Source organism: Triticum urartu, unplaced genomic scaffold (genome assembly GCF_003073215.2).
Source record: "Triticum urartu cultivar G1812 unplaced genomic scaffold, Tu2.1 TuUngrouped_contig_6839, whole genome shotgun sequence".
Taxonomy (NCBI): domain Eukaryota; kingdom Viridiplantae; phylum Streptophyta; class Magnoliopsida; order Poales; family Poaceae; genus Triticum; species Triticum urartu.
In genome coordinates this window covers 8,670-12,454 of record NW_024117633.1, presented here as the reverse complement: position 1 = coordinate 12,454, position 3,785 = coordinate 8,670, and the positions used below count along the sequence as shown (strand labels likewise).

At 54.7% G+C, this 3,785-nt stretch overlaps 1 protein-coding gene across 1 annotated transcript; it reads right to left on the bottom strand.

Annotated features, from left to right (window-relative positions):
• Positions 1-306: 306 nt before the first annotated feature.
• LOC125531145 (cytokinin dehydrogenase 2-like) lies at positions 307-3,504 on the bottom strand (the record flags this gene model as incomplete). Its single annotated transcript, XM_048695553.1, is given in 3 exon segments — positions 307-1,237; positions 2,561-3,003; positions 3,103-3,504. Coding segments are annotated over 3 exon segments (1,430 nt in total), but the record flags the coding sequence as incomplete, so codon positions are not given.
• Between the last annotated feature and the right edge of the window lie 281 nt (positions 3,505-3,785).

Here is a 3,785-nt window from a genome sequence, read left to right as displayed (position 1 = left end):
ATATATATATATATGATTGGTTCTACTAGAAATTCTATTTATATATATATATGCATAACGTGTACAATGTGTAGTACCGTAAAATACCAGCAAACGAAAAAGAATTAAAATGAAAAACACAAAATTAAATGAAAAAGAAATCATAAAACCAAAAACCCCCCAAACATTTTAGTACCGGTTGGTGTTACCAACCGGTACTAAAGGGCTCCCGGCCGAACCGGTACTAAAGGGGAGGGGGCCTTTAGTGCCGAAATGTTAGTGCCGGTTCCGAAACCGGCACTAAAGGACCTTACGAACCGGTGCTAATGGCCCGTTTTTTACTAGTGAAGGAAGGAACCGATACATTTGATCGAGCGTCTCGATTCACTTGCATGGAAGCCAAATGAACTTCGACATAGCATGTTCTACCACATAACCCATCCGTGCCATGATTGCATGACATACTACTAATTAACTTCGACATAACATGTACTCCTACAAATATCGTACTAATTAACATGCAGTAAACTCAAATCATTTTCCTCCTGACGAACCCACACATGCATGCATGCACGAAGGCAAGCTAAAGCATGCATTAAAGAGAATATATACCCCTCTCTAGGGTCTAGCTAGGTCGGGGAGTCGATCGGGACCGATGGATTATCTTTCGCGATCAAGCCAGCGGGGACGTGAAAATTCTCTGACCACGGGACAGGATCGCCTTGGGGTCATACTCCCTCTTCCGCTCCACGAACCTGGCCCACTTGGCTGGACCAAAGTGCTTCTTCTCCCACCCGGCCTGGTCGGCGTAGTACGACAGGTACTGCACGCACGCTATCCCGGCCTCCTCGCAGAACCGTAAGATCTCGTCGTTCTGCTCCTCCAGCCGCCCGAGGTCGCCCTCGGACACGGCCGACCGGAGGATCCCAACTGTGTAGAACACCTCCTCCTCCTCTGGGAACACCGCCGACATGCCCCCGTCCCACCTGTTCCGGTTCATGGGGTAGACGAGGACGGGCCCCATGGCGCCGGTGGTACCGCGGCGGAGGATGCCGTGGAAGACGCCGGCGGCGAAGTCGAGGACGCGGGAGCGCGGGAGGAAGAGGTTGAGCCAGGGGTGCGGCACGTCCCACTGACCGGCGGCGCGGAGCTTGAGCTCGCCGCCGTGCACGCGGTCCAGGAACTCCACGTACGACACGTCCTGCACGGACGCGAAGCCCCGCGCGTACCGCAGCTCGCGCAGCAGCGTCTCCAGCCTCTGCATGTACATGCATGCACCGGTCAATAACTTTTCACACTGAACAGCTTCATGCATGCATGCATGCATGAGACTGCCGACGTGTCAACGTACTGCATTATGAAAAACATGTACGTGCCACCATTACGATGACTTTTGCAGCCATCTACCCCGCAGAAGAGCAGGACAAATACCCGTACAAATTATCAAAAGGTGATAGATCAAGTTTTACTTTCTGGACAATTGGTGGCGGGCACGGCGTGACGTGTGTATGCATGGAAGGCCAGCCAGGGATTGGCCGCTTGCATCTGCATGAAAGGTCGCTGTCCCATCCGATCCCATGCATCGGATCTACTAGCTTGTTCGTGCGCTAGCCTACTAGGTGTACTGGCTAACAGATAATACTCCACGGAATTGATGTCGATCGATGCTCAAAAGATTATATGTCGACATGGATTTACTTTATTCTGGTAAAGGTATTCTTTCTAGTATTGTGGGTGGTTTATGGATGACATTATATATCTCTATGATGAAATGACGAGACAAGATATTTTTCACGTACTGATCTACTCCCTAGTCACAAGTCACAACTAACACTGGTTATCATAGTGAGCCTTGGGATCAACTCAATGCAAAAAAGAATTTGCATTTACCATTGTGCAATTCTAGATTTAGAAAGCGGAAGTGTGTGTGTGTGTGTGTGTGTGTGTGTGTGCGCACATTGTTCTGCTGTTTTCGACTAAATAGAAGTTTCTGCACATACTCCTTCCGCCCCGAATTACTCGTCACAAGAATGGATGTATTTAAAACTAAATACGACTAAATAAATCCATTTCTGCGACGTAATTCCAGACAAAGGAGTATGATTTTTACCACCTTAGTTGCCCTTCATGACGTGGTACTTAGTGGACTTGTATATTTTCTTTGGCGAATAGACTCGAAATAAATTCGTTAATTGATTAGCCCCACCAATCTCTCTCTCTCTCTCTACAAACGTTTTCTAAAATTCCACACGTCCTGTACAGTAATTTTAGTTCCCTCAGTTCTTATTAAATTTAGAAGACTGTGAAATAGCAAAAAGAAATCATATATTTTTTGGACGGAAAAGGAAGTTAGGTGTGCGACAGTGCGATATATGTGCATTCCAAGGGCGGGCAGAGGGTAGGCCAAGTACGTACGACGATGGTGCTGCATGCAAGCTATAGGCTTGAGCCATGCACGCATGCATCCACGTCATAGGCCACCAAAAGTCACGATCCCCTGAGTCGCTGGGTCCCATGCAGCTTAACTTTGCCCGCCGCTTCACGACGCGCACCCGCACCGACAAAGGTGGTCATTTATTACCTTATCGACGTCGCGCTCGCCGCCGGCTGCGCCGCCGTAGTACAGCGCTCCCTCAAGACAGTAGAGGACGCCACCTGCCTCCTCGGCGAGCTTGGCGAATCGTGCCGCGGCATCGGGGCCCGAGAAGAAGGACGAAGACGACGATGACGGCGACTGCGAGCGCCAGCTCCCGATCAGGCCCTCGTCCGCGACGACCGTGCCCTCGACGTAGTCCATGAGCCCGGACAGCGCGTCGCCACGCTCGACGTCTATGAGCCGCTCCTGGTCGCCGGTGAGTGCGGCGGCGCCCGTGTAGAGGAGCCGCACCCAGCGCGCCCACGTCGGCGCTGGCACCAGCGGTATGCGCGCCCGCGTTATGACGCCGAACTGCCCCAGCCCGCCCAGCACGGCGTCGAACAGGTCGGCGTCCTTCTTCTTCGAACACGTCACCATCTCTCCGAGCCCTACTTATTTACAAGCAGTGGTCAAGTAAGGAGTACGCAAGTGAACTTGCTGCTTGTAATTAATGAAGTAGTGAGCGTGCAGGTACGCAGCGCACGCACCGGTGATGACGTCCAGTTCTTGGACGTTAGAAATCTGGGGGCCGTAGCGGAAGGCCTGGCCGCTGATGCCGGCGTTGGAGAGCGTCCCGCCGACGGTGAGGTGGAGGTAGTCGGTCCACGAACGCGGCGTCAGGCCGTGCGCCAGGGCGGCGCGCAGCACGTCCACCCACAGCTGTTCGCCGCCGGCGTCTATGTACTGGCCTTCGACCGACACGGAGAGGCGGGACGCAGTGGAGCTGGAGCCTCCGCCGAGGCGTCCGAGCGACGGCATGTCGACGACGACGCCGTCGAGCGCGGCCGCCTGGCCACGGACGGAGTGGCCGCGTCCCCGGGCGGACACCGGGAACGGGGATGAGCGCGCGCACGAGGCGCGCAGCAGCACGGCGATGTCGGCGGGGCACGCGCCTCCGGCGCGACCGGCACGTTGCCGAAGTCAGTGGACGCGAGCGCGGTGGCCTCGGCGTCGTCGCGGATGAGCGCTCCGACGCCGAGGGCGCGGAGCTCGTCGCGGAAGGGGGAGGCCGGCGTCCACGCGAGCGCGTCGTCGTGAGCCCGTGCTGCCTGGACGGTCTGCAGCAGGAAGCACCCGAGCACGAAGAGAGCAGCCATGATCATCTCCTGGGTGTCTTAGCTTGAGTGATCGATGGATCGATCTCTGTGTTTTTGTGGCTCTTCTCTTGCGG